This window comes from Centrocercus urophasianus, unplaced genomic scaffold (genome assembly GCF_019232065.1).
Source record: "Centrocercus urophasianus isolate 14NV4802_14NV808 unplaced genomic scaffold, USGS_Curo_1.0 seq_41, whole genome shotgun sequence".
NCBI lineage: Eukaryota > Metazoa > Chordata > Aves > Galliformes > Phasianidae > Centrocercus > Centrocercus urophasianus.
The window spans coordinates 4,897,728-4,916,523 of record NW_024884989.1 but is presented as its reverse complement, the minus strand read 5'-3'; the positions used below and the strand labels follow the sequence as shown (position 1 = coordinate 4,916,523).

At 53.9% G+C, this 18,796-nt stretch overlaps 4 protein-coding genes across 5 annotated transcripts; 2 read left to right on the top strand and 2 right to left on the bottom strand.

Annotated features, from left to right (window-relative positions):
• Window positions 1–46: 46 nt before the first annotated feature.
• On the top strand, window positions 47–528 carry ANAPC11 (anaphase promoting complex subunit 11). Its single transcript, XM_042833354.1, has 2 exons — window positions 47–192; window positions 301–528. Exons 1-2 carry the CDS (start codon window positions 84–86, stop codon window positions 444–446), a joined length of 255 nt encoding a protein of 84 aa, XP_042689288.1. The 5' UTR covers window positions 47–83; the 3' UTR covers window positions 447–528.
• NPB (neuropeptide B) lies at window positions 494–1,128 on the top strand. The gene is made up of 2 exons (XM_042833353.1): window positions 494–824; window positions 954–1,128. The coding sequence occupies exons 1-2, from the start codon at window positions 591–593 to the stop codon at window positions 1,080–1,082; spliced, it is 363 nt and encodes a 120-aa protein (XP_042689287.1). The 5' UTR covers window positions 494–590; the 3' UTR covers window positions 1,083–1,128.
• A 2,102-nt stretch (window positions 1,129–3,230) lies between these two features.
• On the bottom strand, window positions 3,231–13,727 carry PCYT2 (phosphate cytidylyltransferase 2, ethanolamine). 2 transcript variants are annotated; one of them, XM_042833375.1, is made up of 13 exons: window positions 13,657–13,727; window positions 13,205–13,293; window positions 12,456–12,617; window positions 10,543–10,609; window positions 10,043–10,127; window positions 8,936–8,980; window positions 7,387–7,525; window positions 6,874–6,956; window positions 6,623–6,700; window positions 5,990–6,055; window positions 5,674–5,739; window positions 5,136–5,224; window positions 3,231–4,438 (listed from the first exon to the last, which is right to left on the bottom strand). In XM_042833375.1, exons 1-13 carry the CDS (start codon window positions 13,725–13,727, stop codon window positions 4,348–4,350), a joined length of 1,131 nt encoding a protein of 376 aa, XP_042689309.1. In that variant the 3' UTR covers window positions 3,231–4,347. The 2 variants fall into 2 exon arrangements, with proteins under 2 accessions (XP_042689309.1, XP_042689311.1); XM_042833377.1 differs by lacking the exon at window positions 8,936–8,980.
• A 154-nt stretch (window positions 13,728–13,881) lies between these two features.
• On the bottom strand, window positions 13,882–18,179 carry SIRT7 (sirtuin 7). Its single transcript, XM_042833458.1, has 10 exons — window positions 18,084–18,179; window positions 17,872–18,009; window positions 17,214–17,318; window positions 16,160–16,230; window positions 15,931–16,003; window positions 15,383–15,481; window positions 14,670–14,906; window positions 14,344–14,424; window positions 14,149–14,255; window positions 13,882–14,074 (listed from the first exon to the last, which is right to left on the bottom strand). The coding sequence occupies exons 1-10, from the start codon at window positions 18,177–18,179 to the stop codon at window positions 13,882–13,884; spliced, it is 1,200 nt and encodes a 399-aa protein (XP_042689392.1).
• Between the last annotated feature and the right edge of the window lie 617 nt (window positions 18,180–18,796).

Below are 18,796 nucleotides of genomic sequence, written 5' to 3'. Positions count from 1 at the left end.
TTCAGATTCGCGGGGCCTTGTGGGGCGGCGGGCGGCACTTCCGGCGGCGCGGTGTGAGCCGGCGGGCGGCACTTCCGGCGGCGATGCGTGTGAAGGTGCGGAGCTGGAGCGGCGTCGCCTCGTGGCTGTGGGTGGCGAACGACGAAAACTGCGGTATCTGCCGCATGGCCTTCAACGGCTGCTGCCCCGACTGTGAGTGTGGCGCGGCCGCGGGGCGCGGCCCGGTGCGCGGCCCTGTGCGCGGCCCCGTACGCGGTCCGGTGCGGTGGGGCCCGTCCTGACGTTGTGTCTGCGCCGCAGGCAAAGTGCCCGGGGACGACTGCCCGCTGGTGTGGGGACAGTGCTCGCACTGCTTCCACATGCACTGCATCCTGAAGTGGCTGCACTCGCAGCAGGTGCAGCAGCATTGCCCCATGTGCCGTCAGGAGTGGAAGTTCAAGGAGTGATCCCCTCCGCCCCCGTCCGCCGCTTCTCTCCCGGCTCCGTGGGCGGAGAGCGGTGGTTTCCCTCGGGCTGTGCGGCGGGGGCGGGCGCGGCCATAAAGAGGCGGCGGCGGCGGCGTTCCGGAGCGCTGCGCTCCTTGTGGCACGATGCGCGCCGCCCGCTGCCTGGTTCTGGCCGTAGCCGTGGCGCTGCTCTGCCGCCCCGCCGCATCCTGGTACCGACAGGCGGCCGCGCCCCTCTCCTACCCGGTGGGCAGAGCCTCGGGACTGCTTTCCGGCCTCCGCCGCTTGCCCTACAGCCGCCGCTCCGACAGCGAAGTTGCTGCCCAGCGCCGCCTCGCAGCACTCCGTCTCGGACTTGCTGCTCCGCTCCGCGCCACGGTGAGTACCAGGATGCTCTGGTCATGGAACGTGCTGGGACCGGGACTGCCCACCTGCGGGGCTCCGTGGGCAGCCCCACTCCAACGTTCCCACCCAGGAACACGGGTCTCTGTGATGCTCTCCCTGCAGGTGCCGTGTGTGACAGATGTGGCCCCCGAGCTACGGAGCTGCCGGCTGCTGCCAGGGGTCCCCGGTTCTCTCCAGTGCAGAGCGGCTGTGACTGTGTCCTTGGTCTCCACGGAGTGTGCAGGCGCCTGAGGCAGCACTGTGGCTCTACAGTAACAATAAATGCACATGGAATGGAGAGATCTTGTCTGTCCTTGAGGGAATGGAGGTGCTCCTGGAAGCCCTCAGGGCTGGGGGGAGCCCACCAGGATCTGGGGGTACACAGGGGGGCCCTACCAGATGCATGCCCTAAGAAGCAGTGCCCACCCAGGACTGTGTGGGTAAGAGCTTCGGTAGTGCCGAAGGGGACAAAGCCCAAGCTGAAGCTCCATTGCTGAGCTGAAGGCAAAAAAAGCAGTGCAGGGAGAGGGAACCCTTTGAAACCGAGTGTCAGAGCTGGAACAGTGCCCACCTTGGTTGGACAAATGGGCACAAGGATCCACAGTGGGAAGTGGGGATCTGCCAGTGCTTGGAGCAACCCAGCTCTGAGCACAGTGCCTGTGAGCAGAGCTGGTGCAGAGGGAAAGTCTCTTTCACAAGGCTGATAAGCCCCTACCTCTCCCTGCCATGTCTGCAGTTCTCTGAGCAATACAGGAGATGTATCTGAAGCTGGGGGAGGGAGGGGGGTTGTACCTAGCCAAGCCAAACTGAGGAAGGACTTTACCCTGGGGTGGGGGATGCCATGGACTGAGATCAGGGGGAGCCACACACTGACCCCACGCAAACCCAGCACTGCCACTGCTGAGACTCAGCCTCTAGGTTCACACATCTGCAAGAACTCATGACAGCACTGGCACAGCCTCAACCCTGCAGTCCAACTGTCCTAGAGGGGCAGGGATGGTACTTTTGGGTGTCTATGGCTGTTCCCATCCCCAGCAGAAAAATAACTGACTGCAACCAGCAAATTACCACCCCAGGAGGGGACCTGCTACCCCCATCTTTGCCTGCAGGCAAAGGCCCAACCCCAGGGTGCTCAGACTGGGCCCTGGCAGCAGGACCTGGGTGCAGCAGTACCCCAATGGTCACCACCCACAGCCGGGGCAACACCCTGCACCCAAGCATGCAGACCCAGGCTCTGGAGCCCTTGAGCAAGAGATGGGGCTGAATTGTCTGCAGACTGATTCAGCCCCACGCTGTGAAGGTGCCTCCACCCCACCGTGCCCCCACCCAGGGCCCTACGCAGCCCCACATACCCAGCACTGCTGCCACCACTCACAGCACTGCGCTTCACAGGGGCAGCTGCCTTGGGGTTGATGCCGGAGCCAAAGCTCTGAGCTGTGCTTGGGAAGGGAAGGAAGAAGAACAAATAAAATAACAAACGAAACAAAAAATACCCGCAAAATTACTCAGTCAGTCACAGGTTTTAAATTCATTTAATTTATTTCCTCATTTTGACTCCGCACTCATTGTTGCCCTCTGGGACTCTTGGGATGTGAGCAAATGCAGACTTGGAAGGAGAATTAAAAGGGCCCGCAGGCACCTGAGATAGGAGATGTCGTGTGCAAAAGTTTTCTGCTTAGAAATAGCAGTGAGCAGCTGCACAGAATGCCACTCACCACACACCCATCTGAGCAAGCGAAGCTGCAGCTTCTCTGGCAGTTAAGTGACACTGGCAGGCACGCGCCTGCACACCAGGATCAGAAATGAAAGGGTTTTGTCATTTTTTAATAACAGCAGTACCTGCGTTGGTGCTGGGGGCGGCTCATTGCATGCAGATGCTCTCAGCCTGGGGTCAATTTGTCACTGAGGCGGAGGTGGTTGTGATGATGGCTGCATGGTGCTGCTCGGCAGTGGGGAGCTGGGGGTCAGCGAGGCAGAAGCCTCAACCCTGAGAGCAGCATGGGACAGCAGAGCAGCAGAGAAGTGGGTCAGACCTAACACTGGGGACTAGGGCGAACCCACTGCTCCCATCAGATGTGCCCAAGGAGCTCCGGGAGAAGACAGGAGCCCACAGTTCTCCCATTCCCACCCCATGGGGAGGCCGAGTGCTCCCACACAGGTGGATGGTTTGATCTCGGCAGCACCTTGTGACAGATGACACATTCAATTATGCAGATGGCACTGATGTGAGGCCTTGAGGCTCTGCAGCCCATCTGCACAAACTGTGGGCAGGATGGGCCCCGCAGGGCTGCCTGCACACCACAGTGCACCGAGGCACCAGGAGAATCTCAACTGCGTGTCTGTCATGGCTAATGCAACTGCCAAAGTCAGGCACCCAGACTCAAGGACAAGAGACCAAGAGACAACTCTTCAACGTTTTATTAATGATCAGCAACAGAAGTTTACAACAGAGGACAAAAGAATGGGCATGGAGGGATGGTACAGCACAGTGCAGGGAAAGGCCGAGCACAGCACCCTGGAATGTACGAGGCAGAGAAGGGCTCAGCCCAGCACCCGGCTCTTCCCAGACCTCCTCAGGCCCTGCAGAGCCCCGTGCTGCACTTCAACCCTCACAGAATAGCAGTGGAATTCCAGCCCACAGGGTCACTCGTCCCAGTAACATCTGTCAGGCACAAGGTCGCTCCGGCAGCAGCTGCAAGCACAGCCCCAGGCACGGCCCATGGGGAGCACTGAGTCCTGCTCATCTCATGGCAGGAAAAGCTGTTGGTAAGAGCCCCTCCTGTATGCTCCAGCCTTGTGCAAGAGAAATTCCTCAACTCACCAGGGAAAACATCAGGCCCGAGAGGCTCTCTGTGCCCCCCCAGCAGATGCCAAGCTGCTGCCTGTCACTGTGAAGTAAATGATTCACCGGCACTGGGCACAGCTGGAGAAAGGCTTTATCTAGTTAAACCAGCAGCAGTTCGGGTCTGGAGTTTGTGTAGAGGCAGCAGCCAAGAAGCACCACCAGCAGGAGACACAGCGATGGGCCTGGCCTCCCCAGCCCAAAGCTCACAGCACTGCTGGGCTGTGTGCGTTCCCCCTCCAGTGTGCACCACTGCCCGAAGGGCTGCTCCGAAATGCAGACTCTGATCAGGACAGCAGAACGTGGATGGGGGCAGGAGGAGCCTGAGCAGCTGCTCCATTTCCAATCTTCTAAAAGCCAGAAATGGCAGAAAGTAAAAGCACATCAACATGTTAAAACGTTAGTTATAATTAAAAACATTATTATTTTTTTTTGTTTTCCTTTTCTCAAATCTTCTCCTGGAAAAGGGAACAGTGGCTGATTAACAGAGGAAGAACTAGGCAACAAGATCCCAACTCATTATGTCTGCATAATTAGTGCAGGACAGGGCAGGGCAGCACATCCTGAGCACACCGGCAGTGCTGCCCTCGCTCAGTCCTTCCCAGAAGAGCTCCCTGCTCCTCCAGAAGGTGACGCTGCGGCGTTCTGTGAGCAACGCATCAGCTCCCTGCTGGTCTAATGCTTCTCCTCCTCCAGTCTCTTCATGGCCTCCAATACTGCCAGCTCTTTGGCTTCCTTCTTCTGGTTCCTGGCTTCAAACTCCAGCCTGCATCAATCATAAAATACCATCAGTCTTATCCAGACTTTATCTTTAGGGGACTAAAACCACCTGGAACAGGAGAGTGTTGCCCTCTCCTCTGCAGTTTTGTTCTGTGAGTATTTCAGAAGCCCCATCACGACCCACCACCCTCCAATTTGAGAGCCAGCTCTGAGAGATTTCCAGGGGTGCCACGATCACTCAAATCCTAGGCTCCCACTCTGCTCACACCACACTTAGTTCACTCTCTGCAGAAGATGCTTCTATTCCACACTTGGTCTGTCCTGAGCAAACCACTTAATGCTGCAACACCAAATTCAAACTGACAACTGATCTGAACTGGGGTCATTGGAGGTGAAGGGCTCAAGCTTAAAAGAGCAAAGCTTGCAAAGAAGCAGTATGCTGAATCCACAAGAAGACAGCACGGAAATATCTTCACTGATAGAAGAGGAAAAGCAATAAAACATGCTGTGAAGCACATTCTTTTGCAGAACAGTTCAGCTATTCCTTTTCCTATACGGTCTGGTAAATTCACACTGAAGCAGCCCACCAAAAGCTCCAAAACAAAGCTATGGAAGAGAAAGGACCATGTTCACTGATTTCCTCTTCTGTGCCTTAATTACTCCCTTCTTCTTTCTGCTCAATCCCATCAATCAGTCCTCAGACAAGCAGGAATGAACAGAACTAAGAGATGAAGAAAGCCAACCTGTTCTTGATGATTCTCTGCACAATTAAATCTGTGGTGAGATTGCTGCCACTGTCCACGAGCTGGAAAATGCCACGTCTCTTCGCTTCCTGTGGACAAACACAGCACATTTGTCTGCAAGGAACACGCAGGACCTCCAATTTACAGCTCCATAAATGAGAGCTGAGCAGAGGGTCCAGAAGGCCCTGTGGGTGCTCAGCCAGGCACAGCACAAGATGATCTCGGATACAGACTGAATTATTGCCAGAAGCAAAACGTAATGCAGTCAGGAGCTGAGCGAGGGATTGGCACAGAGCAAGGATCACCTGATTTCTCATTCTGCCACGAAGGTATGGAAAACAGGCAAAACAGTGACTAAAGAATGGGGCTGCTGTGGATGATACAAGTAGCTCCCTGAGGGGTGGGTAAAAACAGAGCCAGCTGCCCAGGATGTGCTGGTAGCAAGCACTACCATTCACATCTCAGCCCAGGAGCATGAACAAAACCATACCTGTCACCCACCATGACAAAGCACAGGCTGCAGTAGTTGGCACCTTACCTCATATGGATCAGAACCATCCTTGTCTGGAACCACCTCAGTCATCCCATGACACACAAGAGTTACCTAGAGAGAGGAACAAAGTCACTGACACCATCACACCCCTCCAGAAGGTGACAGTAACTCTGCCACTCACTAAGCAGAGGCGGGACATGAGGAATACCAACATCAGAATCTGGAGGCTCAGTCTCCAGCCAGAGCTTCCCTAAACACTGAGCAGAACCCTTCATTGCTCTCCTGCTCTCCAGTGCCATTTTAGCTCTCTATGCACATCGAAACCCAACATCTTTGTGTACATCCATACACAAAGACTCACCTTGAAGTGATCCAGCAGATCAGCAGTGACAGCATAGGGGGCTCCAATCACCACTTCTGAGACATACTACAAAACAGAGAGTTTGGGTTATTATTAGGGTTGGTTGGTTGGTTTTAAACAAAACAAAGCACTTGAGGAGGTTATCTGGTTATAGAGTTATGAGCCCAAGCAGAAGGTGAGTTCAGCAGCCACTATTTGTCACACAGCATCTTTTTGTTCCACTAAGGACGACGCTTTCTGGCAGGCTTTATACAGCAAATCCCCATGTTAACTGCTCAGAGCACACATTTCTGAGCCCCCCTGTGTTTCTTTCCGAGGAAGTTTCTTCCCTGCTGCAGAAAGGAGGTGGTTTTCTGCAACAATGCAGATGCCTCTGCATAGAGCAGAGCAGCACTCTGCCTTTTCACTGCTGGTGGAAGATGTGGATGGATTCACTGACTCGGGTTAGTTGGGATGACAGCTAAGCCAAGTGCCTCCTTGGGAGCACAGCTCTGGTAGCAGGAAGCAATCAGTCCTGTCTTTGCCTTCTCAGCACATTCTAAAGAATTCAGGCAGGGCTGTTAGCTATGAGTGAAGAATGTCATCTCAGCAACTTCTGGAACAGCACAAAGGGACAGAGCTGCAGGCACTTACCCTGCAGGCCAAGACACTGAGTGTTCTCTCGTGGATGTTCATGATGGGATAATTCTTCCCTTTGTAACGATTTACTTCCTAAGGCAAAGCATCAGTCAAAATTAAAACAATGTGATCCTCTTCCTTTTCACTCTCTCCTAATACAAGCATTCTGTACCAGCCAATACAACCCTTCCCGTTCTCCCGGAGCACAGCCTGCTTGTTTCAGAAGGAACAGCAGTCAAGCTGTTCTGCCTTTGAACATCACAAACCTGGTCAAAGTGCAGCCCAGCAATGATGTAGGGTCTCTCTGCCAGCTGGTGAACCTTCTCCAGGAAATCTACATGCCCAATATCTGGAGAACTATTTAAGGAATTGAAGCTCACATAGAAAATGGGGAAAGGAAGCCAGAAACACACGCATTAGGAAACCACAGCAGAATATATTAATCCCAAGGGGTTTATTTCCCAACTGCTTTTTGCCTTTGAACTTCTAGCATTTCACTGCTTCCCCCTCTGGCTCTCAGGTTCTGGGCAAAAGCCAGCCATCTTTCCAGCTCCACCTTACATGGACACAACTTTGCCTCTGTCCAGAATTTCTACCCATTTGGGGCATTCCAGCACTGTCCCAAGGTTGAAGTGCCTGCTCTACGCGCCTCGTGCTTTCTAACAGCTGTCATTTGGGCTAAGACAGCCAGACCTCGAGACATCCTGTTCTGGTGCCTTAAATACAAGAACATCAAACAGAGCAACACCATTTTCCTGACAAAACAGAGTCAAGGATACGGAACAGGTCAAAGGCTCCAGCCACATAGATGATAGTGTCTCCTGGCTGTGGTTCCTTCCCTGACGCAAACTGGATGATCTTCTGAGATGTCTGCAGGAACTGCGAGACACCGGTCCAAGGACTGTGACCTTTTGGTCCCTAGGAAAACACACATCACACACGCTTCCTTTTCAGGCTCCAGGAGGGGATTTGGAAAGAAAAAACCAAACACAGCACCAGAACACAGCAGCAGGCATGATTGTGTTTTAATTCGTGAGCAAACATCGCAGCTCTTAGCTTGCACTGTCCACGTTCCCAGCACCAGATGTTTGTGTGATCTCACCAAAGCCCCTTTCTCTCTGTCAAACACAGCATAAATCATCCCCTCCACAGCCAGCTAAGGAGATGCTGAGAGGAAAACTTAGGAAGGAGGAAGGCAACAGGGCAGACCAGGACTTCCAGGAGAGGCAGGGTTACCGACAGAACAGGTGCACAACACACAAACTACCAAAATCCTTTTATGCAAAAGCTCTTTTCAAGCTGTAGGGCAGCCTACCCATTTACCTGGCAGGGCAGTATGCTAAGCAGGAGGAGAACCACCTCCACTCCAGCAGCCAGAGCCCAGACACAGCGAAACCAAAAGGTGGAGGCTGAGCCCTACCATGAAGCACTTCTGGTCGCTGGCCCCAGCCTCTACTTCGCTTTGCTCCCCTAATGTGAACAGCTCTAAAAGCCTTGAAAGAACAAACACAGTTCAGCCAAGACTAGGGCAAACCACAAAAACAGTGTGCAGAAGGTGGTATACTTCTGGCAGGGGTCCTGCAGAGTGCTTAGTGTCCATAAATGTTTCTCTAAATCCAAGAACCAGGAAACTGCTAACATGGAGCAACAGACCCCCAAAAGCCTGCTTAAAACAGGTAACATGATGGAGAACAATTGAGCGTGGTCAGCAAAACCCCAACAAGCAGAAAACCTGCTCAGGCTTTAGGCACAGGTGGTTGTTAGTGAGGAACAACATAACACTCAGGAAGGAAAAAAAAAATAGGCAAAAAAAGACAGACAGCTCTTTAGAAGTAGCCCAGGGTATGAGCTGAACATGAGAGCAGAGAGCCCCAGCAGGAACACTCTGCTACTTAAGACCAGGCTGCATGGAATGCTAACTACGTGCTGCTACATAAATCCTTCCCAGACCTAAGGCAACACCTGTAAAAACATAAGTACTAAAAGGAGAACCCACAGAACCTGTCCCTCTGCTGGAACTCTGGGTACCTGCATTGCAAAGGAAGTGGCAATAAAGGCTTCACAAGCAAGCCAGCCAAACAGCAAAGCCTCAACAGGTGGAGCTCTGTGGTGCCACAAAACATCATTTGCTACAGCAGTACTGCAGGGCTTGTGCAGCCACACCTGCCTATCTCACTGGCTACACCAGTATGGGGGTGGCAGAGATTTACTGAGGTTACTAATACATGCAGAGGAAAAACCAAGCCTGCAATACAGGCCAAAAAGCACATTTGGAATCCTTCTCAGACAGGCCAACAACCAGATGTCTCCGACCAGAACTCACATTACCTTCCCAAAGTTGTCAGTGTGCTTCCGATAGTCTAGGTCCTCATCCTGAAGGGAGATAAAGAATCAAAATGTTGAAGCACTCACACAGCTCATCCAATCAAAAATATGCTTGTGTGTGGCAGAAGTGCTGGGAAGTCCACGCTTAGGCTGCGTATCGTTGATCTCCGCCACTAAATACTAACAAAGGAGTTAATATCTAAACCAGGGTCGTGTCCCAGCAGGAGTCAGATGAAACCTCCTTATCTGACCTCAGCCTGGCATCACACAGCGACAGCGGCTCTTGCTCAACCTGCACAGCTGGATAACATTGCACACCTCTGTCTTCTCTTGACTATGCAAGCCCCTAGCAGGACTGTGTCCCTTCTTTTTGCAAAGACACTCCACCAGGGATGGGCTCCGATGTCTGCAGACAGATAGCGATGCTGTGTCACATCGTGGTGTGAAGTTGCATTATTACAGCTAAGCCAATCTAACAGCTCAGCACACTAAAAGAAAGACCTCCCTCTACCTCTGAATTCTTGTTTCCACGTTGTCTCCTCCCTGCTGTTTCTCAGTTAATCCATTCAGTGCATTGCTCATTTACTGAGTCTATTCAATTCATTAACCTACAGAACACTGCTTCCTTGCTTTTGCTTTGGTGACGTTAGCAATCTACCAGGTAGTGAGCTGAGGAGACTCAAGAAAGGTCTGATAAGATTCAGAGACAGCAAAAGGCAGAAGCGTGCAGCTCGGTGAGAAGGAAGAACTTCCAATTCTGGCAGCACTGAGCTGTTAGATCAACGTGGCTGCACTCTCTAACTCCACAATCACAGAAGCCATAGGCTAGCCAGCATTTTCATTCCTGAAGCTCACGCCAATCAAGGGAGAATCAAAGTTTTATTTCCACACGCGTTACCAAAGCACCACGGGCTGTACGCTGTGATTTCAGGCAGGTTTAAGTAAAGGCTTAAGTAAATACAAAGAGTGTTTTGCCCACAGCCAGCTTGCCAGTCCTCCATGGATATGGGAGCCAGGCCCAGGAGCTCCACTGCCATTTTGGAGCAGTGGAAGGCAAGAGCCGACATACGCCCTGGACTCCAAACTCCCACCCAAAGCCCTGTGACTCACTATGTTGCTGTGGTGAGCCTTAGTCATGAGCAGCATGCGGCCAACGAGGTCGGTAGTGGACACACCTTGAGTGCGTTTGCATTCCCTGCAGGGAGATAAGCAAAGGATAAAGCTGATGCCACAGAAGCACGTGCCTCTTCCTCTCCCCACTGTTACACCTGTGAAATCTGATCTATCCAAACCAGCAATCATCCTGAGCGACATCTTCCTGCTACCTGCTCTTGATATAAAGGAACCACTCGCCTGCTGGGCCTCCGCAGCAATGGGTGACATGAGGAAAACCTACCTGGCCCAGACTTCCCAGCAGAGCTGACCAAGAACAGCTGCTGGACTGCATCACCTTCTAGAAGCCAAAATGGCTGAAGCAGCTAAAGCTCTGACACATCTCACAGCAAAGCTGAAGTGCGACCTGAAGACAGCTGTCTTCATCTGAGCTCCATCCAGGATGGGAACTCCCAGAAACTCTGCCCAGCACAGGGTAGGAAGCTACACAGCAGTACCTGTATCGCCCGGCTGTCTTCACTTCCTCATAGGTGTCCTTGCCATCTATCGTTAAGGTGATGTCATCTGCAGAAAGAGGAAAGCCTCAGAGCTGCGCTCCAAACCTCCCTGCACAGCAGCTACGTTAGAATTACGGCTGCAGAGGAATACATCTGGCACGTAAGGCAGACTAGAACCCCTACAGCCTGCATCATAGCACATGGGGTATGTCCCACACCTCCACAGAAACGTCGTGGGCTTGAAAATAAATCTGTCTGTAGGGACAAGCGTGCTCCCAGTGCTAAAGTCTACTAGCAATCTGGCCTGCTGTTCATTAGATACCCCAGGAAACAAGAGCTCATTGCCCTGCGAGCAAATCCAACCGCAGGCGTGACTGAATTGTTCTCTGAGTAACAACAAACAGCCACCATCAGCCTGTGCTAAAAGCACCTGAACTAACTTCTCCAGCACTGTGTTGAGCTGTTAGTTCACATTACAACTCTTCCCCAGTCAGTTAAACAGTGCATCATTGCTCAGTCCCTCAGTGATGGCACTTCTACAAAGACATTTAATATATCCCTTCAACTCCTCCAGAATCAGCTCTGGTTCAGCTTTGGCATGGGTCCCAACTCATTCTACAGAAAGCTCTTCTCTCCTCCTTTTAATGACAGTTTAAACACTTAACAAGTGAAAACCTACGCTGGCTTCATTCAGCCTAATCCCTTGTTTACAGCACAGGTAACTCCTGTCTTCCTTGCACAACTGCAGTGGCACACTCAAGAAAGCTCTCCTAAAACCCCTCTCCCTCCCCTGAGGGCACAGGGACAGAAATGAGCCCTGTGCCAGGAGAGAAGCAGCAGCAGCAGGTTTGCTGTCTGCCGCTTTCCCATGCTAAGCCCATCTATTTCAAAACTTATCTTCTGCAGAACCACAGCCCGGCCAAAACGCAGCATCCATGAATGCTATCCAGGTGGAAGGACAGGAAGATTGGCAGAAGGGATCAAAGCAGCAAATCTGGAGGAAAGGCCACCAGCACGCCTCTGTTCTGCTAATCCCTCACCAGCCCTAGCAAAGGGTCACGAACACAAAACGTGCATTCAGGACAGGCAATTAAGCTAACAAGGAATGCAATAGTCATCTTGTCCACGTGAGAAAAAAAAACAACCACGTATCTATCTTATTGAAGATTAACAATTTATTTGCATTTAATGAAATGCTTGCCTTATCAATAGGTTGCTGGGATCAAATGAGGAAGGATAAGAGAAAGAGTGCAAAGATTGTGCCCGATTAAATTAACAAAATACCTTTGGAAGGGAAGGGAGGAGGGGCCGAAACTGAACAAGCGTGAATAGTCCAAGGAAGGGACAGAGTACAAAAGCAGGAATGTTTCCCCAGAACACTGCCTCTCTTCAGTGACTGTATGCTGAGAAATGTTCCTAAGCAGAACGAGGTCTGAGTACAGGGCCAGCTAAGCGCTTTAGGAGCTTATCAGCTAGATCAAGAGACCGAAGCTTTTCAGATCTGATCTCATTTCAGGATAAGCAGACATAAATGACTCTGGCTTTGCACACCTAACCTCATAACAGTGTTTTTCACATTTAGCTGGTGTAAACACGTATTCCTTTCATGTACAGCTCTTGCATGTTTTAAGGGTAATCTCAGGACAACTGTCAGTGCGTTTCATCTTTGGAAGTGAAACGGGTGCTTACAGCCAAGGAATCACACTGCTGTCCCAACACCCACGAACCCTTTTCTAACAAATCCCTGAATGGGAGAACTTGTACAGACCAGCACAGGCACTGCCACAGTCTGTACACACGAGTTAACTTTCACGTCAGTCAGGCAGCTCCTTGCTTTGCAGCCGGAAAACCAAGAGCACACGAGCCCTACGGGGCCCTTCTTCGTACCAATCCACCTCAAGAGCATCACTCACCACCATGCACACAGAAATCGCAGTTATATTTGTCCAAGGTTTCCAGTGTGGTGACATAAGGAGCCCCAGGCGCAATCTCATCCACCCACTTGATGGCTTGCACCATCTTGTACCTCTCCTCCTGCGTGAAGACGGGGGGGCCCTTATGTTTGGCGATCTCCTCTGGGTGAGAGAGAGAGAAAACCCAGTTAGAAGTACGGTCTGCAGCAAGAGAGCTTGAGGGGCGTTTATAGCATGCACGAAAGGCCCAGTGAGTTCAGGAATGGTTTTTATTCCATCGCATTTGTAAGCGTGTGGTAAAGGCGTTGGGGTTCCCTCTATAGGCACAAGGTGTTAGTGACTCCTCACACCCAAATACTGCTTCCCAAGGGCATTGCTTGGCAATGCAGCTCCCAGCAGGATGCCTGAACAACGGCTTCACCCTACACTGCAAGCTGTATCCATAAACTGATTTCAGATCCACGCTCACAAGCAGGAATTAATTCCTAGCACTTAACTCTCATCTAGGTTCGAGTTTCTCAGTCTGTGCTCGCGGCCCCGGGCTGACCCTCAGCCGGTCCAGTGGCTTCGGCAGAACAGATCGCACCTCCAAGAGCAGCGACCGCAGCTCAGCAAAGCACAGCACGGCACCGCCCGACGGTGTGCCGGCACCGCCGCTCCCGGGGAGACGCGGGATGAGCGCCGCCGGTGTAACGGGAGTAACGGCCGTCCGGTAACACCGAGAGGCGCAAAGCCGAGCGACCTCTTACCGTCCGTGTGCACTCCCACGATCAGATAATCGCCCATGGCCCGCGCCTGGCGCAGCTGGTTGGAGTGGCCGTAGTGCACCATGTCATAGCTGCAAAGACAAAGGCTCTCAGCGCCGGGGACGCGCCGAGCTCAGGGGCTGCGCACGGCGACCTTCCTCCGGCGGCGCTCGGGGGTTCGGAGTCTCCCCGCCGCCCATCGCGGCGCCGCGATTCACGCCATCGCCGTCGGCTCCCAGGGGCGGCGTCTCGCCGCCACCCGCCCGCGCGGCACCCACCGACGGCGCGGGGCTCGGGGCCGTGGCTGTCGCAGGGACGGCCGGCAAAGCGCCCGCGGCCCCCGGCGCGCTGCCCCTCCCGCTCTTCCCCCCCCCCCCCCCCTGCACCCCCGGCGGCGGTGACAGAAGAGCGGAGGCGCAGCGCAGCCGAGACGCTTTATTCCCGCCCGCACTCACCAGCCGTCGCACCAGACGCGCACGGGCCGCTGTGCCGCCGCGCCGCCCCCCGCCGCCCCGTTGCGCAGCATGGCCGCGCTGTCACCGGCGGCGCCGCCGCCGAGCGGGACCTCCCGCTCGCCCCGCCCCTCGCCCGCCCCCGCCGCCATCTTGGGGCGCGTCAGCACCGGCGGTCGGGGCGAGCCGACGCCCCGCGCTCCGTTTCGCCCCGCCCCGCCCCCGCCGTCAGTTGCTCTTCCTGCGCCGGGTGCCCTTGGCGCAGCCGCGGCCCAACCAGCCGCCGGGCCGGGCGGGGTGTTCGTCCCGCGGTGCCGCGGCCGGCTCGACGCCCTGCGGCGGGGCCACCGGCTTCCGGGAGTGCGTGCCCTGCTCGTCGGGGCGCAGCGGCTCGGCCAGCGCGAAGATGGGGTCCCGCGCCCTGCGGAGAGGAGGAGGTGAGGGCGGGGGGCTCGTGGTGGCCGTCCCGTCCCCCCCCGGTCCCCACCAGCTCACCGGTCGTAGCCTGGGATCTGCAGGCCCAGCTCCTCCATCAGCAGCCGCATGACGTCGTCGCAGCGGCCGTGCAGCTTTAGGGCAGCCAGGTCGTCCTTGGGCGTCCACTGCGAGGTGACAGCAGGACACGTGCTGCAGCACCCGCTGCGAGGGGCTTCACCCAACCTCCCTGCCCGGCACCGGGAAGGCGCTCACCTGGAGGTTCACGATGTACAGCTTTGGACGACGAGGTGGAGGTTTGCTCATGCACCAAAGCCGGGGGTATTTTTTCAAAACCTGCCACAAAACAGAAATGATCAGCACAGCCAAAGGCACACGTAACCGTGAACCATATCAGCGAGAGGAAAAGGAATGTATTACCAGGAAGGGAAAGAGGGAGGAAGAGAGACTATCACACAGATGGTGGGCGAATCCTGACACCAGAGTTTACAGTTGTCTGTTTGGGAGGAGACTGCTCAGCACCAAGGTGTATCACCAAGAGGGAATGCTGCTAACAATCTTCACCGAGTCTCTAAAGTTACCTTTAAGCTGGAACCCAGACAAAGAATCACATCTGCTTTGCTTGCAGCTTCTGTTGCTGCTTCCCAGTTCAGGGGCTGTGTCAGTGTCCCCTTCTCCCCAAAGTGGACGATTGTATCTCTCAACTGTGCCCCGCACTTGTGGCACAGCCTGCCAGTGTGATGCTTGTGCAGGGCCGTGCGTTCTGTCACATCAAAGACTCGCACGTACTCTCTGTTGGGGGTACACGAAGTGCAGACCTGTAGCACAGGAAGGAAAAGTGTTGTATTGTCAGCATCTGGTCCATCTGAGCCCAGGGATGCAGCCACACCTCAGAGAAAAGCACCTTTTGGGGACAACAAACCTGGAAGCAGTACAAGGAATCATCTGTGTTTAGATGCTAACTTGGAAACATTCAGAAACGCTCAACTAGTGAGTGGAATTACAGGGGGCAGGCTGCCTGGTCAATAGGAGGGGTTTTCAGGCAACGCCTGAAGAACTGCACTCAGAAGCAGAAGGCTCTAGCAAATACAGAGAGAGAACTGCCAGGTTGTACAGAAAACTCGATTGTGGAGTTTGCTAACTAGTTTACCAAAAAACTGGCAAACTAAAGATACAAACTAAGCTGAGAGTAGCCCTTGCACTAATTTTTGAGTCAGGGAGGGAGAAACAATTACCACTGTCTTTTTTAAGAGGCCAGTACTGACAGTGCCTTTGTCCTTTCCTAGCTGCTCACCTCTATGTACATGTTTCCATGAAGCTCAGATATTGCTGATCTAGGTAACCCACTTCGCAGGTGCAGCCCATCACAGTTTTGAGATACCACGTGCTGCACCTGGAAGAGAGCAGAACATTGAAATAACACACACAGAGAAGACTCTGAAAGCGTGGTTCCAATGCAGGTAACATCTCAATGTGCAATAAATAGTTCTGCTTCAATATACTGAGCTAGCAGTAGAAAAGCAGAGAGTAGAACTCTGAAAACTAAGCAGAGAGATTCCTGCTAAATACAGCTGTTAGGCCTGGCAGGCTTTGTGGCCACGTCCCCAGACCACAGCCTTAGCAGGAGGCAAACATAAGCTATTAAAAAAAGGCATGAGGGAAAAAGATGCTGGAACCATAGTCTGGACATGGCCTGATGAAGGCTCAGCTATACAGAAACACAGACACCTCACTGAGAACAACAGTTATGCAGTACTGTGAAAAATATCTTTTTTCTTCTTTATCTGATTTATTATACTGTGACAGTGGAGCACAAGTCATGTACAGAAAAAGAAATCTTACCAGATTATGCTTGTGTAGGCAAGCAATGCTCATATGGGTGAGCGTGGGCTCTGCCTCACTCAGATCTGTAGCACTGACAAGAGGCAGAGAAAAATAAGGAGTAAGAAATTACCATTAACACTCTCTTTCAGTATCAGCTGTCTGCTGGGCAGCTCAGAATTCATCTCCTGAGTACCTGCAAAAATGTCCTTCCAGGAAAGAGAAAGGAAATGTTCACTGGTCACCTTACCTGATGCTCCTGCCCTTCTGCAGCAATGTCCAAATGCCATTGGGGCCTCGGTAGTCTGGGATCGAAGCTGCCTGTGTTATGGAGAGAGACAAAGCACGGCCTGACCCGAAAGTTCCTACCTCTTGTCCACCAACACATCAACCTGGCCTCACCCAGGACAGCGAGGTACAGCATTCACTGCTGCTTTTTCATTCACTCAAAGTTTTCCTAATTATAGGGAGCTCTTTGCCTACCTTACAGTTCTCAATTTCACCTCCAGTATTTATTTTCTCCAATAATACCACTATGAAATCCCTCCAGAACACTCTTCTCCCCTAGGAACCTCCCGCTCCCCCAGACAGAACACAGTTCTTGAACCTTTTATTATTTACATTCAACTCGTTTAAAGAACACTCAGCGTTCTTTAAAAAAAGTGTCTATGTCCCTATCAGCTGAGATTGCAGAAAAGGGAAGAACAACGAGGTTCCCATTTCAGAGTTCAGACAAAAGTGACAAATGTGACCTGCGAAGAGGCAGCTCCAGATTTCCATTCTCATGAGAGGCCACAGAAACCATTTTTTAAACCATCATTTTTAACTTCTAGTAAGCACTCGTTATTTCTGAATCGTTTATTAATGCAGACAGCATTGAGCAGCTATAACTTCTTTTAGGTTTTGCAGCAAAAGTAGCTGAAGAGACTCAACTGAAGACAGACTACTGATCTTATTTTAAAAGCTCGTTCTTTGCATAGAGGTGATGCAGCCTCAGAATCTCTTGGCCAGCAGGAACATCCCAAGATGCAAATTAATTAACATCTTGGTCATGGTTTGTAGTTCAACAGTGTTAATACAGAATCCCAAATATCTTCTGGGCAGCCTGGTCTGGTGGTTGGCAACCCTGCACGTAGCAGGAGGTTGAAACTTGATGATCATTGCGGTCCTTTTCAACCCAGGCCATTCTATGATTCTATGATATCCTGTGGTCACTTGGAATCCACAAAAAACAGAGTTCAAACATTCCAACACTCCTGAAGGAGCTCCCAAAGCTCCAGCCACTCACCCCCAAAGAATCCTACCGTACTGATCCCTGCTCCTGTGTAGATGACAAGGTGCTTGGCGTTCCGGATAGCAGCAGCCAGCTCAGTGACCTTTCTCTTTAGCTCCTCTGGCTCATCACATACCTAGGAAATGCAAATGGGAAGTTTCAGCGTGTCGCTGAGCCTGAAAGAACAGAGAGCTCCTTGGACATTTTGATATGGGTCCATCAGCCAAGGAACGCAGCAGACAAATATTATCAGAAGGAATATTATCAAAAGGTCTCCTAACTAGAAGAACGTGGGTGTTTGCCATCTGTATTATCTATGAAGGACCAAGGGAAGGTTTCTGGATAGCAGCACACACAGATACAGCCCTCCCAGGGAGCACGGCCACTCAGAGAACCAAACGCATTTCGGAAGAGGTTGGCAGCTGCAAGAAGCAAGGCCGGTGCAGGGAGATCAGCCGAGGACCGGCACAGCAGGGCGCGGTCCCGAGGGACGGGGGCACTCCTGGGAAGGCGGTACCGTCAGTTCTGCCGCAGAACTCCCCCCGCAGCAGGAGCTCAGCGCCCGCGACAACCTGGAGCGCAAAGCCCCTCCCCACGGCCGCGGCCCCCGCAGCACCGGCGCGCGGCGGCTCAGACGCGGCCCCGGAGCCGCACCCATCGGGCCCGGCCCGCCCCCGCCCGGCGCCCACCTCCTCCTGCCGTCGGCGCAGCCGCTCGCGCCTCTTGCGGCGCCTCTCCAGCTCCCGGACGATGTCCTCGCTCTCGCTCAGCACCTGACATTCCTCGGGGCTCCGTTCCGCCGGCGGCTTCCTCCAGATGCGAGAAACCTGCCCGGCATACGCAGCGCGTCACGGCAGTCCGGCCGCGCGGGCGGACCGAGGGGCACCGCGCAGTACCGTACCTGTCTCCGCCGGTCTCGCTGCTCCTCCTGCTGAAGGATCTCGGCGCGCGCCGCCGCCTTCCGCTCGGAGCGGCTGAGGCTGCCGCCGGCCGCCATCGCGCCGGAAGCGCCCCACTTCCGCTGTCGGACGCCGGACGCGAGAAGCCGCTTCCTCTCGGAGAGCGCGGCCGAGCGCCGCTTCCGGCCCCTCCCGCCCCGCGGTGCGCAGCAGCGCCCCCTCGCGCGGCGGCGAACCACGCCGCAAAGGAAGCACCGGGCCGTGGTGTTTGAAAGCTGTTTATTGTCATGTACAAAACAACGGCGGCCGCGCCGGCAGACGAACACTATGTACAGCAATAAATAACGCCCGCCGTCGCCGCGCGGGGCAATAACTTAGCAATAAATACCGCCTCCCGCCCGCCAACCGCGGCCTCGCTGCACCCCACCCCCGGACAGCGGACAGACCCGGGGCCGGGACGGGCCAACGGCACGGCGGGTCCCGCCGGAGCCCCGCGGTCCCTCCGGGCGGTGCTCGTCTGAGGGCGGCGCCCCGCCGGGCCCGGGAAGGGCAGCGCGGCGGCTCCGACCTCGGCCCTCGCGCCCTCCCCGCCCCGCTCCCTCGGGACGGCGCTGCCCACCGGCGCAGCACGACGCAGGAGTCACTCGACACGATTCACCACACGATACACAAAGCCCCGCCCGGCCGGGCCGCTGCAGGGGACACGCTTCATGGT